The sequence below is a fragment of the Phoenix dactylifera genome, chromosome 2, assembly GCF_051530095.1.
Source record: "Phoenix dactylifera cultivar Ajwa chromosome 2, Ajwa_hap1_PhDact_Kaust_v1.1, whole genome shotgun sequence".
In the NCBI taxonomy this organism is placed as follows: domain Eukaryota; kingdom Viridiplantae; phylum Streptophyta; class Magnoliopsida; order Arecales; family Arecaceae; genus Phoenix; species Phoenix dactylifera.
In genome coordinates, this window is record NC_143191.1 from 55,292,292 (window position 1) to 55,309,106 (window position 16,815).

The 16,815-nt window shown below is 39.3% G+C and overlaps 1 protein-coding gene across 3 annotated transcripts; it reads right to left on the reverse strand.

The window, feature by feature from the left end:
* Nucleotides 1–931: 931 nt before the first annotated feature.
* Nucleotides 932–14,879, reverse strand: LOC103715771 (serine carboxypeptidase-like 26). 3 transcript variants are annotated; one of them, XM_008803519.6, is made up of 10 exons: nucleotides 14,457–14,879; nucleotides 14,166–14,273; nucleotides 13,826–13,921; nucleotides 13,619–13,711; nucleotides 3,654–3,742; nucleotides 2,919–3,179; nucleotides 2,621–2,769; nucleotides 2,439–2,534; nucleotides 1,398–1,503; nucleotides 932–1,267 (listed from the first exon to the last, which is right to left on the reverse strand). In XM_008803519.6, exons 1-10 carry the CDS (start codon nucleotides 14,722–14,724, stop codon nucleotides 1,121–1,123), a joined length of 1,413 nt encoding a protein of 470 aa, XP_008801741.3. In that variant the 5' UTR covers nucleotides 14,725–14,879; the 3' UTR covers nucleotides 932–1,120. The 3 variants fall into 3 exon arrangements, with proteins under 3 accessions (XP_008801741.3, XP_008801742.3, XP_038977559.3); XM_008803520.6 differs by having other exon boundaries at nucleotides 1,398–1,508; nucleotides 14,457–14,873; XM_039121631.3 differs by lacking the exon at nucleotides 13,619–13,711 and having other exon boundaries at nucleotides 14,457–14,855.
* Between the last annotated feature and the right edge of the window lie 1,936 nt (nucleotides 14,880–16,815).

Sequence of the window (16,815 nt, forward strand, 5' to 3'; positions counted from 1 at the left end):
TTGGGTTAACAAAATAAAATTACATAAGAAATTGGCAATGAATAGATAATCTTAAGCTGTTCTTAGAAAGGAAAGGATAACCTTAATGAGCTACATAGATCCAAGCTCAAACCTGATGAAAAATAAGCTCAGATGAAGTCCACATATATAACAAGGGACCTCAGGGTTGCCATCCAACAAAGGAAACCATGTAGCTAGCCCAGAAGGGCCATCATCATTTGAGATTCAGTAGTAGCACTAGAACAAAGAAATGAAAGAATTTATGAAATAATGGAAGTACACAGATGTGTGACTTTAAAAGTGGAGTTCAGATCAAGGATGAGGAATTAACCCTATCGTTCGCATATCGAGCCATATATTGCATACCGTTCGTCGATAAATAGAGATGACTTTTGAAACTTTGGTGCAAATAAATTAGAGAAGGGAGCAGAAGCATGCATATACAAACCATATAAAAACCCCCCAATAGGCAGAACCATACAAGCCATGCAGTGCCCACTTGCACCCTTTCAAGTGAGGGACTTCTTCACATTTAGCAGCACAGAGGCAGTTTCAGCTACACATACATGTATATAAAGCTCTGTTCATTAGATGTTGTTGAATTTAGGAATGACAGAGGGTCAGGACTTGGCAGAGCCTTATGCTCAACTTTGAGTAAAACTTGGCCTAAAATTAAGCTAATTGGCATCCCTAATGCGATAATAACAGAAAGCTATACATATCTGCCAAGCTTCGACCTAGATATCCTTAAGCTTCTAAGGACTTGAGAATTGGTCTCAGCCTTACTGTTGAGGGTCCAGCATGGAGCTAAGGCTTGCAAAATAAAAATGATTATTTTAAATATTCCTACTACCAAAATAAAAATTATTTTCACATTTCAGGACATAAACACCAAGAAACTGAATTTCCCAGCAATTTCATTTTTCCTATCTTTTCTAACCAACAATATAGTTCTTATTCCATAGACAGATTCCAAATTGCTCATGCTCTTCAGCATTCATACATTGTATAATGTCAAAAAAGAAGGAAAATACATGCAATTGCAAGCATGGTTTTTTATGCGTTCCAATGTTTGTTTTGGGAGCTAGGCACTCCATATAACAAATAGAAGCATGGATAATTACTTGTGTGTTGGGAGCTGTTGGCCCATCAAAAAGGTGTTGATGAGCACAAGAGCTTCTGCAGGCTTGTTGAGGGGGACCAAATGGCCTGCTCCCCTGACTGTCGCCATGGTCAGTCCTTGGTACTCCACAAACCTCCCACCAACCTGCAGCCAGCCAAAACTCCCACATCAATCATCAGAAAAATCTAACAACGTTGTGAATGCTATGCTCAAAGCAGCTTGCAGACCTTTTGGATCAGAGATGCTATACTATTCGAGTGTTTGATAAACTGACCTGCTTGTTGTGGTACCAAGGCTGCCAGTGAGACTTGAGGGGAAGGCCCAGGGCTTCCACACAGTATCTTGACCCGATTGCTGGAACCCTGCCATCTGTGTCCCCACTGCACTAGAGAAATAGAGACAGATGAATGGATAGATGGATGCATGAAGAAAACAACAAGCACCACCAACCAACCATGTCAGCTCTATTGGAATATGTTCAAGAGTCATGTGTTCCAGCATCTCTCTCTATATATATCTCTATCTCTCTCTCTCTCTCTCTCTCTCTCTCTCTCTCTCACACACACACACACACACATATCCATCCACACCACAACAGCACTAACAAATCTTTCAAAAAGTTAACATTACCAAAGCATGTGAACCCATGGGCCCAAGTGACTGATAAAGACAAGATCTACAATGAAAAGAAGTCAATCTCCAGACTCAAGCTAAATCACATCGGAGTTCATCTTAGGAAAGTTAGAGGCAGAAAGTTCGAAATTAAGTTAATTTAGAAAAGTCTCCTAAAGAAGCATAAATCATGTACTCGCATTAAATATGAACAATAGTCAATGCCATGCAAGCAAAATCACATGCTGAATTCAAAGTATTGGTAAGTCAAAGCAGGATTCTATGGGGAGACCCATGAATTTTTGCAGACACAAACTTCTTCTGATTGATCCCATTCATTGTGCAATGTTCTTTACAGAGATTAGTGTAAAGTTGCTTAAGAATGTTTGAATTAGCTTTAGACTCTTCTAAAAGGTTTTAAATCATTATGTCTAGGTAGAAATGATCTGAATCCTAATTTATCCTAGATACATTTTTTCAGGTTATACTTTGTAGGTCCAGAAAGTTCCTTACAAAATCTAGTTTCACACAAATTAGACAATGATCATCTTACTTCCTCTAGCTACCACTAATTTAAAGTGAAAAGAAATAAAGAAAGAACATAGGCGTTCTTGCTTTTCCTTTATGTGAACGTGTGTGTTTTGAGCTAAAAGTGATGGAGATAAAAGGTAAGAAAGAGGGTTAAAAAGGGAATAAACCAGACCTGTAGATCCATATCCTTAGGCCAGCTTTGATGAGCTTGGAGTAGATTGGAAGAACAGAGAATACAGTGACGTTGTACGCGTTCGACACAAAATTACTGATAAAAATGTTGAAATTAATACAATACCACCCATCCAAAAAATAAAAAGGCATGACAAAGGGTTCTTTAGTTGGTAAACTCACTTGCAAACCTGCCACTTTCCGTTAACCTTTCCACCAACAAGTGCATGAAGTGATTTTTGCACATCAGGCTTGTTAAAGTATTCTTCAGCGTAGGTTGAGAAACATGGATCATAGCCTGAATACATTCTGCGTCTTCCTAAGAAACTCATCTGCTTCTCCAAAATCATTTTTCACTAATGTCAGTCTAATCTTAAAAATAATCACCTTAGCCTAAATACACGTTGATAGATGATTATGTAATATCATATATCAAAGGTTCTAATTACTTCATTTGATCATGATAAGCTTGACAAGTCACCTTCGCATGAGTTTCATAGGTGAATGACGATGTTTGAGCAAGGCTGCATTTAGGTGCATAAATATTGTAGATGTCAATGTCATTGTATTGATTAAAGACTATGTTCATGGCATTGTTGCACTTGTTTGTCCAGTTCAAGAGCTTGAAGTCACAAACCCTGTTCACGAGCCTGTATACTTGATCTGATACTACTGTATGGCTCCACGCATACTCCGCAAATCCTTTCCAGTCATAGTAATCATCTGTTTCAGGGTTACCTACCTGCAATCCATCCATTAGAAAGCAGATACAAGAGTAAAAACAAATAGAGGATCAGTCAACTAAGGCAGGTGACCTTGAGGTAGAAATGAATATTTTAGCAGCAAGAGATGGAGATTTGTAGTACCTATTTCAAAGCTTGCAAGGACAATACCAGAGTTACTAGATGTCTCGGAGAAATAAGAACAAAACCCTTGTACTGAAACCACTTGCAAGCATAATATTATTGTCATGTTGGTGTTTTTTTCTTTTTCCTGCTCTGAGCCATATACACATGCTTGTGCATATTTTACATGATAGTATTCATATTTTCTTCATTCACTTGTCATGAATGATGATATTTTTTGTCTTTTGGGTTATATAGATAATGAAGGGTGTAAGAAAACACAAGAATGACTGTACATGCAAAAAGTATAAGTTTTCTACAAGAATTCCTTTGTATCAGCAATGAAACAGAAGACAGATCTTAAAACTTACAATGAAACCTTTGAAGTTGATATATGGGTAGTTTTTTCTGTCCTTGTTGCGTTCAAAGACAAGCTCAGCTAGCTGGGGCACATAATGGCCTGCAAGAAAGAGTAATATGTAATATATTCTTCTGTCTTAAAAAATGAAAAATATATACGGATAGTAACCAATAACTTGTTTTACATGAGAAATTGAGACAAGAGGGCCCATCCACTACACCTAGGATCTTCCATGGCCCCTGGATCCTATGGATGGTGACAACAAACAAAAGAATTGGTTTCCTAACTTTGGATGGTAGTATCTGAAGAGAAATCTAGCTTTTTTTCTGGTACAAGGAGGAACAAAGCTAAAAGAAACAAAAGAGTTACAGTCTGTCTACAGAAGAACTAAGAAGTGCTAGAAATTGTAAGCTAGACATATGTTTTGTCTCTTTGACTTATGGCTTTTGTCTTTTTGGTTTCCGAGGTTAGTTAATGTTGTCTCTTTGGTTTTTGTGGTTCATGAATTTTCTGATTCATGAACTTCGTTGGTTGAGAAGAATTTATGTTTTGTCTCTTTGGTTTATGTGGTTCATGAATTTTCTGTTTCATGAACTTCGTTTCTTGCGAAGAATTTATTATTACTTTGAATATGTTCTAGGAACTTGGTTCTTGTCTCTTAGAAAGTTGTGTCATTAATAAGTGTAAATTCGTATGGAAATTTGCCTATAAATTTTCCAGCTTTGTAACTTCAGTAAACACCCTTGAATCAATGAAATTTGAGTCCATTTTCAAGTAGTAACATCCTAGCCTCATTTCTCCATTGTTCTTCATCAAGAATACACTTTTCTTGATCAGTTTTTGTGCTGTTTTTCTTCTACAAAGTGGTATCAGAGCCATAGCTCGATCTACACAAGGTTCTTACAAGGGGGAAATGGCTTCTAACAACAACATGTTGCAGCCACAACTTCCTTTGTTCAACGGGAAGAATTATCATCAATGGAGCATTAAGATGAAGGTTCTATATGGATCTCAAGATTTATGGGATATTGTAGAGACCGGTTTTGTAGAACCGGAAAATGTTGCAGCACTCACAAATCAACAACTCCGTGAGTTGAAAGAAAATCGGAAGAAGGACAAGAAAGCTTTGTTTTTTATCTATCAAGCGGTAGATGCTCCCATATTTGAGAGGATCTGCGAATCAACTTCATCCAAGCAAGCATGGGACATACTCTATGCCTCTTGCAAAGGAGAAGACAAAGTCAAGATGGTGAGAGTTCAAACTCTAAGGAGTGAGTTTGACACACTCAAGATGAAGGACTCGAAATCCATTGAAGATTACTTCAACCAAGTCATCTCTATTTCTAATCAATTAAGAGTGAATGGAGACAAGATTCAAGATCAAAAGATTGTTGCAAAAATCCTTGCAATTGAAGAATCGAAAGATTTGTCAACACTTTCAGTAGAAAGCTTGTTGGGTTCTTTACAATCTCATGAGTTGCGTATGAAGCAATATGATTCTTCTCCTATTGAACAAGCATTCAAGACTCAAGTTACTTTGAGAAGAGGAAGAGGAAGAGGCACCTACCGTGGAAGAGGTAGAGGCTACGGAGGAAGAGGCACTGAAGGAAGACAACAAGAAGATGACAAAAAGGAAATTGAGTCTTCTTCTTCGAGAAGAGGAAGAGGACGAAGTTCCTTGGCCCATGTTCAGTGTTATCATTGTTCTAAATATGGTCATACAATTAAATTTTGTAGGAAAAGACTTGCAGAGGAGAAGAAGGAGTCCAATTTCATGCACGCTAATGATGAAATTAAAGAGGAAGAGTTTATTTTTCTTGCTTGTAATGTGCAGGAAGTTTCTTATGATAAAGTCTGGTACTTAGACAGCGGTTGTAGCAATCATATGACCGGAAACAAGAAGGTGTTTGTTACACTTGATGAATCTATCCAAAGAGAGGTCAGAATTGGTGATGATAAAAGACTTGTTGTCAAAGGATGCGGTGATATACTTGCGCAAACCAAGAAGGGGATGAAGCGCCTCTCCGAAGTTTTCTATGTTCCTGGACTCAAGCACAATCTCTTGAGTGTCGGACAACTCCTCATTAGAGGATATCACCTGAATTTCAAGGAAGACACATGTGAAATCAAGGACAAGCAAGGAGTTCTCATTGCAATGGTGAAGATGACAACAAGTAAGATATTTCCCTTAAAGTTTTATGCCCAAGTTGATTCCTGTTTCAGCACCACCATCAAGGACAAGTCATGGCTTTGGCACTTTAGATTTGGTCATTTGAGTTTCAAGACCTTGTCTCTTATGAGCAAGAAGAATCTTGTTGAAGGACTGCCAAATATTGATCTCCAAGAGCAAGTTTGTGAAGGATGCATACTTGGCAAGCATCATCGTAATTCTTTTCCGGTGGGGAAGTCTTGGAGAGCATCTAGTCCTCTTGAGTTGATTCATTCAGATCTTTGTGGGCCTATGCAAACAACTTCTGTTGGAGGTAATCGATATTTTCTCACATTCATTGATGATTTTTTCTAGAAAGACATGGATTTATTTCTTGAAACAAAAGGCAAAGGTCTTTGTCATTTTCAAGAGTTTCAAATCTTTAGTTGAAAGGCAAAGTGATTACAAAATAAAGGTGCTGCGAACTGATCATGGTGGTGAATACATGGATGGTAAATTCAATACTTTTCTGAAGGATTGTGGGATTCGACATCAAATGACTGTACGACATACTCCTCAACAAAATGGCGTTGCAGAAAGAAAAAATCGGATAATTATGGAGTTAGCAAGAAGCATGTTGAAGGCCAAAAGGTTGCCTAATACTTTTTGGGCTGAAGCAGTGGCATGTGCGGTCTATCTATTGAATCGATCTTCATCAAAAAGTATACAAGGTGGAACTCTTGAAGGAGTTTGGAGTGGTCGCAAGCCTAGTGTTGATCACTTCAGAATTTTTGGGTGTGTTGCTTATACACATATTTCGGACTTGACAAGGAAGAAGTTAGATGAGAAATCAGAAAAGTGCATCTTCATCGGCCATGCAGAAAATTCTAAAGCCTACAAGCTCAACAATCCCATCACAAAGAAGATTATTGTGAGTAGGGATGTGAAGTTCAATGAAGAAAAGTTTTGGGTCTTCAATCAATAAGGAGAGAAAGGCAAATCTGTCCAAGTTGATATGGAAGAAGAAAGCATTGAGCAAGAAAATGAAGAAGTGCACACTCCACTTCAATCTCCAGTTTCATCTTCATCTTCTTCTGCATCTTCATCAAGTTCTAGTGCCCCTCCTAGAAGGACAAGGAGCATACAAGGTATTTATGAAGCTACTAGAAATATCCTTGATGATGAAGATATTATAGATTTTGCATTATTCACAGATGCAGATCCAATTAGCTTTGAAGAAGCTAATAAAAATGAGAAGTGGCAGCATGCTATGGACCAAGAGATGGATGCAATTCGAAGAAACAAAACATGGGAGCTTGTTGAACTTCCTAATGGCAAGAAGGCAATTGATGTGAAGTGGGTTTACAAGACCAAGTTGAACTCACAAGGAGAAATTGACAAGCACAAAGCTCGTTTGGTGGTGAAAGGCTACAAGCAAAAGTATGGCATTGACTTCCAAGAAGTGTTTGCACCGGTTGCTAGGCTTGAAACCATTCGAATGGTGCTAGCACTTTCAGCTCAACGGAAATGGAAAATTTTTCAGATGGATGTGAAATTAGCATTTTTAAATGGCTACCTTGAAGAAGAAGTATATGTAAACCAACCACTCGGATATGTGAAGAAGGAAGAAGAAAAGAAGGTGTGCAAATTAAGGAAGGCACTTTATGGTTTGAAACAAGCTCCTAGAGCTTGGTACAGCCACATTGATGAATATTTTATGAAGAAAGGATTTAAGAAGTGTCCATTTGAGCATACTCTCTACACCAAAGAAGGCAAGCAAGGTGAGATTTTGATTGTTTGTCTTTATGTTGATGATTTAATCTTTACCAGCAATAATTCATGTATGCGTGAAGAGTTCAAAGAAGTTATGAAACATGAGTTCGGGATGACCGATATGGGTCTCCTACATTTCTTTCTTGGCATTGAGGTAAAGCAAAGTGAAAGAGGAATTTTCATTTCTCAAAAGAAATATGCAAGAGATTTATTGAAGAGATTTAGAATGGAGGATGTCACTCCATTGAACAGGCCTATGGAAGTAAGCTTAAAGCTAAGCAAATCTGATGGTGAGAAAAGTGTTGATGCAACACTTTATAGAAGACTTGTTGGTAGTCTTATGTACTTGACAACTACAAGGCCAGACATTGTGTATTCAGTGAGCATGCTTAGTAGGTTTATAGAAGCACCAACAAGAAATCATTGGAGAGTTGGAAAAAGAGTTCTAAGGTATGTAAGTGGAACCATTGACGAAGGCATTCACTATACAAGTGTTGAAAATACAAGGTTGGTTGGCTATTGTGATAGCGATTGGGGAGGAAGTGTTGATGATAGCAAGAGCACTTCCGGATATGTTTTTAACATTGGTTCAGAAGCTATTTCATGGGCTTCAAAGAAACAATCAGTGGTGACACTTTCTACAGCTGAAGCAGAGTACATCTCTTTATCTTTTGCATCTTGTCAAGCACTTTGGCTAAAATGGATTTTAGAAGAGCTCAAGCATTCACAACAAGAAGGTATCACATTATTTTGTGACAACAAATCAACTATTTCTCTCACCAAAAATCCAGTTTTTCATGGCAGGAGTAAGCATATAAGAATCAAGTATCATTTTATCTGTGACTTAGTGAAGGATGGTGACGTGAATATGAAGTATTGTAAGACACAAGAACAAATTGCTGATATCTTTACAAAAGCTTTAAGAGTGGACATATACAAGCATTTGAAGAAGAAATTGGGTATGACGGTTGTCTAGCTTAAGGGGGGCTGTTAGAAATTGTAAGCTAGACATATGTTTTGTCTCTTTGACTTATGGTTTTTGTCTTTTTGATTTCCGAGGTTAGTCAATGTTGTCTCTTTGGTTTTTGTGGTTCATGAATTTTCTGATTCATGAACTTCGTTGGTTGAGAAGAATTTATGTTTTGTCTCTTTGGTTTCTGTGGTTCATGAATTTTCTGTTTCATGAACTTCGTTTCTTGGAAAGAATTTATTATTACTTTGAATATGTTCTAGGAACTTGGTTCTTGTCTCTTAGAAAGTTGTGTCATTAATAAGTGTAAATTTGTATGGAAATTTGCCTATAAATTTTCCAGCTTTGTAACTTCAGTAAACACACTTGAACAAAGAATGCCGTACCGGCTCGTACCAGCCGGTACGGTCCTTGATCGGTCCCGGAAACAGATGAAAACTGGTATTTTCCGGTTTTCATCTGCGAACCGGCAGGTACGGAGCCTGTACCGGTCGGTACCGGCCGGTACCACTTGGTACCGCCGGTTCGCACCGGTACATTTTTTTTTTTTTTGGGAACCACAGCGCCTCGTGCTGTGGTTTTTGAAACCACCGCGCCATGCGGTGGTTTCAAAAACCACGCGCCGCGCGTGGTTTTAAGGAAGAAGGGGCCCACGGGCCACTCGTGGACCACTTCTTGCAAACAAAAAAAAAAGCTGTGGCCGAGTGAGCCTCTGAAGAGTAATCAGAGACGGGAAGATTTGAGAGATAGCTCACAAATTGAGGAGGAGGTCCTGCCCAAAAAATCCAGCGGAGACTATTTAAGGTGCGGTTTTTTTGTCCTATGTTATTTCATTAATTTTGTTAATAAATAACTTTAAAAAATAGTTTATAAATTACTTAAATAATAAGATAATGCAAAAATTTACTTTATTAGCTTAATTTTTTGATAAATTGTCCTTTTATGATAGAAATGAAGCCATCAAGAAAAACGAACCCTGCAAAGCGTGATATTGGCTGGTCTTATGGGCGAAGACTTGGAAGTGAGGGGCAACGACACCAGTTTTAATGCAAGTATTGCGACAAGATTTTCAAGGGAGGAGGGGTAACCAGGTTGAAGCAACACTTAGCCGGAAATTCCGGTGAGGTTGCTACATGCCCAAATTGTCCTAGCGAGATTCGTGTGCTGATGAGGCAGAATCTCGCTGAGGTCAAAGAAGCGAAGGAGATGGCTTCTAAGAAGAGGGCGGAGGTCGATCGCCGAGCGGCAGAGCCACCTTCCTATCACTCTAGGGAGCCAGAGGAGGTCGAGGATCTAGATGAGAAGGAGGCAGATATTCAGGCGGCCATGCATGCAAACCTGGATGATCAATGACAGCAAGAGGAGGTGGCCAGGCATAGGGCTCGATTTGGGCCCTCTGCATACGAGTCGGGCGGCGGTTCTGGGAGCACTAGACAAGATCCAGAGTTCTTGAGGACAACTTCAGTCAGGGAGGGCGTTGGCAAAGAACGTGGCCGGATTGCATCTATGCTGGGTAGTTTGGGTAGCCGAAAGAAGTCATCTAGAGGAATTCCACAAGGAGCGACAATTCATGATGTAGATCCGCATGCTCTCCCCAGTAGAGATTCAAGGCAGCAGAGGGTAGACACAATGTGATAAAGGATAAGAAGAAAACTATGTGGCGAGCTATTGGATCCTGGTTTCACTTCAGCCACATCCCAGCGAATGTGGCAGACAATACATACTACAGGTCTGCCATTGCCGCCATACAAGCTGCCGGTCCCGGTGTAACTCCTGCAGGCCCGAAGGACATATACGGTGAGCTTTTTGACAATAATAAGGAGGAGCTGGAGAATTGGATTGACTCCTACAAGAGCAAGTGGCCCATATATGGACTAACCATCATGTGCGATGGTTGGACCGGTCCGACCATCATCAACTTCCTGACATACTGTGATGCTAATACCTTCTTCCACAAGTCGGTTGATGCTTCGGCTTATGTGCACAACACTTCGTACATGCTGAAACTTATGGAGGATGTGATTGATCAGTAGGAGAGGAGAATGTTGTGCAGGTCGTCACTGATAATAGGCCGCAATATAAGGCTGCCGGGCAGGTCTTGATGGAGCGGTGACCACATATTTTCTGCACCCCATGTGCTGCACATTGTATCGATCTTATGTTGATGAACATTGGAAAGATCCGTAGGGTGCAACAAACGGTGGAGATAGCCCAACGCATTACCAGGTATATTTATAACCATAACTAGGTTCTTTCACTGATGATAAAGTATGCAGGGGGAGAGATTCTGAGACCAGGAGTCACACGGTTTGCTACCAACTTCATCGCACTTGATAGCATACTCGAGAAGAGAGGAGCCCTACGTCAGATGTTTGCCAGTTCCGAGTGGTATGATAGTAGATATTCTTATGCCGGCACTGAAGGGAGCAAGATAGAAGACTTGGTGACGAGACAGCCATTCTGGCAGCGGGCTACTACAATAGTCAAGGCTATCAAACCATTATATGAAGTGCTGCGGGCCGTAGATAGCGAGATCTACCCCCAGATGGGATTTTTGTATCACATGATGGTCAAGGCAAAGGATCAGATTATGGAGGCAGATCCAGCACATGGCCGGTCGTACATCAACATCATTGAGCAATGGTGGGGAGCGCAAATGGGTACGGAATTACATCTAGCAGGTAAGCTAAGATATAATTATAGTGATAATTATAGTGATGTAATTATATAATTATGCTAAGATAGTCTCGTATATGTGCAGCATACTACCTAAACCCCCGGTTTCAGTACAGCCTAGATGGAATTGGTATGGATGAAACACTTCTGGATGCTTTGTGTAATGTGATTTACAAGATAGAGCATGATCCAGAAAAAGCGGCCCTATGTCTTGAAGAGATAATTATGATTTAGTAATTACCAGCATGTGTAAGTATATCGGCATCTTCAATTATTAACATGGTTTTCTTATACTTATTTTTCATAGAGCAAATTATTTAGAGAGGGCAGCTACAGTTTTGGCCAACGAGCGGCTGTCGTCAGCAAACACAATATGAATCCAGGTACGTGACATATCAGGAAAACATTCACCTGGTGTTACTTAGTTACTATTATGGAACTATCATATATGTAATTTTTATAAATATTTTTGCAGCTGAATGGTGGGTGCATTTTGGCGGATCCGCAAGAAATCTAAAGCGGATAGCTATCCGGATCCTCTCCCAAACAGTTTTCTCTAGTGGATGTGAGCGCAATTGGTCCACCTTCGTCCTTATCCACAGCAAACAAAGAAATCGTTTGGCGCAAAAGCACCTCAACGACCTTGTTTATGTGCATTACAATTTGCGGTTAAGGCTAAAGTGCATCCAAGAGGAAGTGGAGCTCAAGTATACAGATCCGATTTACGGGACCTTCACCGCTGATGACGATGATCCACTACTCGGCTGGCTTGTAGGCCAGCAGCAGGAGCCCGAGCTTGACGAGCCAGGATCGCCTCCACGACCAGCTACCTTCATAGCCACCGAAGCTGGGGTCGATCCAGAGCAATGGGTTGAGCGCAATATTCCACGCACTCCCAGAGCTGATCAGCCGCAGGCACAGGGGAGCCAGACAGAGAGGGCCAGAAAAGGAAAACAAAGGGTCCCAATGGAGAGTGTTGAGGAAGAGACTTGGACTAGCAGCGATGAAGGTTCTGATGGTGATGGATCTTCTAGCCATGGAGGGAGCGGAGGACTGTATGGTACTCATGAGACACAGCCGGAGGGTGGTCTTTATTTCACCGGTGAGTCCCAATTTACGGGTGCTACACAGGATACGGACCATGGTCGACCACCTAATAGATTTCGTGAGGATATCATTGGATATAGAAGACGGGCTCCTCGAGGTCGTTCAGGAAGACAGGATACGACTGCAGATCCGACAACATACGGATACAGATTCTATTATCCACAGCCTCGGCCTGACGAATATGGATATGATGCATTAGATTTTGCTACCGCCATATTTGGATGGGCCCCTACACAATCAAAGGGCACCTCTCAGAGCCAGAGCGTGAGCGAGAGATCCGACAGTTCTTATAACCTGGCGCGCGTTCCTTCTGATTGGGTTGATTTGCCTCCTCCTGATTATACTTATGATCCGGATATCTACGAGAGCCATCGGCACTCGTCCCAATTTTAGATATCCTAGAGTACTTTAAATGTATGTAAATGATTGTATCTTAATTTGAAGATATTTTATGTGTATCATTTTATCATTTGGAATGGGAGGAAAACATAACATGCATCATCTATGTTTCAAATTTGAACCCTAAATTTAAATATAAAAACATCAAAAATCATGAAAAAAGCAATAAAAAAATATCAATCTTCACTTAATTTAAGATCCAATAGAGACAATATTTTAAAAAAAATAAAAATGTTTGGCTCGCGGTACGGACCGGTACCGTACCGGTCCAGCCGGCCACCGGTACGCCGACCGGTACCGGCACGACGGACCTTGCACTTGAATCAATGAAATTTGAGTCCATTTTCAAGTAGTAACATCCTAGCGTCATTTCTCCATTGTTCTTCATCAAGAATATACTTTTCTTGATTAGTTTTTGTGCTGTTTTTCTTCTACAAGAAGGTCTGATATGCGCAGCTCCATAAGCGTCAGCCCAAAGGATAAAGAGAAATCTAGCTAAAAGAAAATGAGATTCACTTGGTCCTCTTAGCTTCTTTGACTGGGCCGTTAAATGGCCCTACTCTTGTCACAAAATTCTCTGTATAGCCAAGTAATTCTTCAATGGATCTCTTTTCTACTCAGTTATTTTAATTATTTTGTCCCAACTTGATAGAAGACTACATTTTATGACATTTGAAAAAAAAAATTTATTGAATAAAACAAATTTTTATTACATCGTTTGATAGTTTATCTCTTCTTAATATTCTCAAATTCTGATATTTTTCAAATTTCTTTTTGCTGAACTACAATAATCTTCCATGATCCATCAATTAATTGCAAAATCTAACATAGGATGATTAACTTAGCAGTGAAGCAAGATTAGAGTGTTGGTTGTTACAGTGAGACTAGGATTTTGCCTTACCTGCATAGCTCTCTCCTGCTATGTAGAAGTCATGAGCTTGGTACTGTGGAAACCTTCTTAACCAATTCACCAAAAAACTATAAGCATCCTCAGCTACAAAGGTCATAACCGGAGGGGGAAAAAAGTAAGTTCGATTGTACACCATCAAATTTTAACTGCATACAAACATATAAGGCATCTTTCAAAAAAAACTGGAAAATCGATTACCTGCAAAACCATCATCTAGTTTTGTCAGATCATAGGAAGTATTGGTGTAAGAGAATCCAACTCCAACTGGGGACTCCAAAAAAAGCAAATTTGCTTCTGCAAGGGGAAAACACTAGGACATTTGAGTTATTGATAGTTATAAATATCATAACATAGTTTAGAGGATATATGTGTGTATGTCCCCATATATATATATATATATGGCAGAGATTATCATAATGTGTTCACTTCGAGTACAGAATATCATCTTGATGGATCCATTGACATATAGTATTAGGGTGCAAAAATAATAAGAATTACAAAAGGAATTGCATGTGCTGAAGAAGGATTGTCATAAGACCTTTATTCCAAGCATATTTATTGAACTCAAGCCCTCTTCCATATCTCTTGACCCTGAGAGGACCCATCTCCACAGCTGCTCCATAGCCTATTGATGAACAACCAGGGCCTACAAAACAAGAGCAAGAAGAAGAAGAAGAAGAAGAAGAAGAAGAAGGAAATAAAGCTCTTTATCTTTAAGGTCCAAACACCAACACCCATTAAACTATGAATGATGATTAAATGCGCAGAATGTCTTGTATGGTCATTTAGTGCTCATGGTTGCGGACTAATGTGTGAGATAAAAGATTACCTCCATTGAGCCAAAGAAGAAGAGGTCTTTTGGAGGGCTCAGTCTGGGCCTCAAAGAACCAATAGAAGAGGGCCCTCCCATTCTCTCTGCTCACTGTGATGTAGCCTGAGAAATGGGAGAGGGATGGGCTCCTAGGCTGGCCAGGGAGATTAAAAACTCTATCAGACTCTTGGTCATTTTGGTGTACTTCTTCCTGCAGAGGTTTGATGCTCTTAATGAATGAGAGAAAGAAAAGTATTGTAATGAGAAAGATACAGAAGGGTCTCATGGAAGTTGCCAAAATTTTTGAACTAATGAATTATGGTTGCAGAAAGGCTGGGGATAGCCAAGGAAGGTTGGGGTGATGGGAATCACATCCATATGGGGTTGTGCATAGAAGAATTAGTATAGGGACCACAAGGTCTCATCTTTTGCTCCAGGGCCTTTTGGGAATAAAATGGGGACATGATATAGTTGAGATTTCCAGAGATCTAAAAGTTGGGACCGCAATGTTGGGCTTACCAACTCCAATATCGATAACTACAACTGGAACTTTTTCTGATCAACTTTTTCTGGAGTACTACAGTAGTTACCATTTTTTTTTACTGCAACTGGTTAACTATATTATATCAGTTTCCCCTTGGATTAAGTTTTAAAGTAACCGGACTCGAGCACTTGAAAACTCATTATAAGTTTGCAAATAATTCAGAAGTTTAAGAATAATAAAGTAATTTAACTATGAAAGTGGTGAATTTAATATCTGCAGAAAAATATTGGAGGGATAAGAACAAGAATCAGGTGATGGTGACAAAAATCAATGGCAAGAATAACAGTAGCTGCATATAACATCATCAAATGAGTCCATGAGTATTTCATGAACAAGTCATGAATTATTTGCAGACAGTTTATTGATCTGGATGGGTGGTGAAGCTTACAAAAGTAGCAGATGGGTGCAGTCATCTTGTTGCATAGACTGATTTCATTGGCAACCTTATACCCATAAAGCATTCCTACACTTTTGATACTTCATTCATCTCAAAGAATCTAAGACCTTTTCCACCATTTAATGGCTCACATTCAAACACACCAAACCGAGAGGTACAGCAATCAAAGAGTGCATGTGAAAAAACCTTGACCATCAATAGAAATATTCAAGTAGTCAAAGAGCAAGCAAGAATCTTGTGAATTCTCTGAAGTTTAAAACAAGAACTTTTGTTGCATAAGTTTTTTTTGCAGTCCAGATCATTTGAACAGCATCTGCAACAGCCTCTCCTACATTTTATATCCAATGAGTCAATTATTTCCTTTTCCATATTTAACTTTTCTTGTGGCCTATCTGAGTCATTCAATTTCTTAGTAATCACTCTTAAAATACAAATGTAGGCATTGAGGCAAGGGATGTGATCTGCATGCAGAGTTTCCAGGGTTAGTTACCTTTTCCCTTCTCTGTCCACCTACAGATGTGAAGTCAGATGCTTGATTCAAAAGTTTCCACTTAAGATCTTGGTCCCCATGAAGTGATTTCCATGTGTCAGTTGCTGAATGAGAGATTTTGGCTACAGAATTAGGTCAGATGCACCTAGCTTTATTCATCTCATCAAGAGTAGTTCCGGATCACTGCACCTAGCTTTACTCAGCTGTTTCTGTGCACCCCACTCTTCCTGAAAGAACTTTTATTCAGCTATTGTATATTCTTCTGAAGCTAGGGCTTTCATTGCAATTTCCTCAAGAGCCATGAGGTTAACTTGGCATTGTCCATCAATGTCTAGACTAGAAGAACCACCATATCTTGATTGAGATATCCTCTAGAACGCCCAGACTTTTCTGAACTTGAAAAGGTTGCCCAACTCAATGCACTGCAAGACCGTTCAAAAAGTATAAAGGCTGAAAGCTAAACATTAGCTACCATCCAATGTCCTGGAAGAAATATGGGAAAGCATCTCAGATTAGAATTCAAGTAGACAAATATGTGGTGGACCCGTCATACTTGTCACATCTATTGTATACAATCAACTTAGTCTTATTGACCAAGTCCAATGCAATTTGTAACTTTTATGAATCTTTTAATATAATTTTTGGATTTTTACATGAACACCTTTTATGAATCTCCACATCATCTTGAACATCTTCTTTGTACAAATGCCCTTGTTCTTCAAACACCATTAATAAAAACCATATTTATTTTAATTCAAAAATAAAATAAAATTTTGAAATTATTTTTTTGTCCTCCGTCACGGTCGTCATATAATTATTTTCTTTTTGCACATCTACCCATTAAGAGTATTTTAATCATTTTAATTTGAAACTATTAATTTTTTAACGATGTTAGATAACGTGGGTACACATAAAAAAATAAGAATAAAAAAAAAGGGTAGAATAT